Genomic DNA, 807 nt, shown 5'->3' with positions numbered 1-807 from the left:
CCTCTCTGCTCACCCCTTCTTCAGTTCCTCGGGCCCGAAGGAGAGCGGCAGCAGCTCCTCCAGCCTCTTGACGATGTAGGTGCCGTCCGCTTTGGTCAGGTAGATGTCCCAGTCTGTGCCAAACTGGAGAAGAGGAGGGAGAAGTGCCTGATGCAGAACCTTCTTCCTTAGTTTACTCCTTCCTCAAATTAATCATCTCCCCCAGAGGGGTATTTTGGGCTCAGATCCTGTGGTTTTGCCCCACCATGGGGGAGTCCTGGTGCCTCCAAATCTGTCGAATCTGACCTTCAAACCCATGAACGATTAAACATTAATGACCCAAAAAGGGGCTGCGGGTGCTGGGGAAGGAGAAGAGAGTGGGACAGGCTCCGTGGGGATCACAGCTGTTGGATGGAAATCCCCATTTTCAGGCTTGCCAGAGCTGGGGCAACAGCTCTGGGGGCAAACTGGGGAGTCCTGGTGCCTCCAAATCTGTCGAATCTGACCTTCAAACCCATGAACGATTAAACATTAATGACCCAAAAAGGGGCTGCGGGTGCTGGGGAAGGAGAAGAGAGTGGGACAGGCTCCGTGGGGATCACAGCTGTTGGATGGAAATCCCCATTTTCAGGCTTGCCAGAGCTGGGGCAACAGCTCTGGGGGCAAACTCTGCGCCCAGCAGCTCCTGGAGAATTAAACCCCCCTGGGGAGGGTGGTTTAGGGGATCACCACCGGGCACCTACTCCCCTGGGACCCTCTTCCTGGGGGATAGTGCAATTTGAGGAGCCCGCAGACAGCCCTGGGGGTGGGGGCTGCAACCCCCGCCTT

General features: G+C 56.8%; 1 protein-coding gene across 1 annotated transcript in view; it reads right to left on the bottom strand.

Moving 5' to 3' along the window:
- Positions 1–13: 13 nt before the first annotated feature.
- CDA (cytidine deaminase) overlaps positions 14–807 on the bottom strand; it is a gene marked incomplete at both ends in the record, with an annotated part of 1315 nt that continues 521 nt past the window's right edge. The window contains one exon of the mRNA XM_010144062.1: positions 14–123. Within this exon, the coding sequence (XP_010142364.1) occupies positions 14–123 (110 nt within the window). The remainder of the gene's footprint in view (positions 124–807) is intronic.

The sequence above is a fragment of the Buceros rhinoceros genome, unplaced genomic scaffold, assembly GCF_000710305.1.
Source record: "Buceros rhinoceros silvestris isolate BGI_N320 unplaced genomic scaffold, ASM71030v1 scaffold46060, whole genome shotgun sequence".
Classification (NCBI taxonomy): domain Eukaryota; kingdom Metazoa; phylum Chordata; class Aves; order Bucerotiformes; family Bucerotidae; genus Buceros; species Buceros rhinoceros.
The sequence above is the reverse complement of the archived record's forward strand: the minus strand, read 5'-3'. Positions and strand labels throughout refer to the sequence as shown.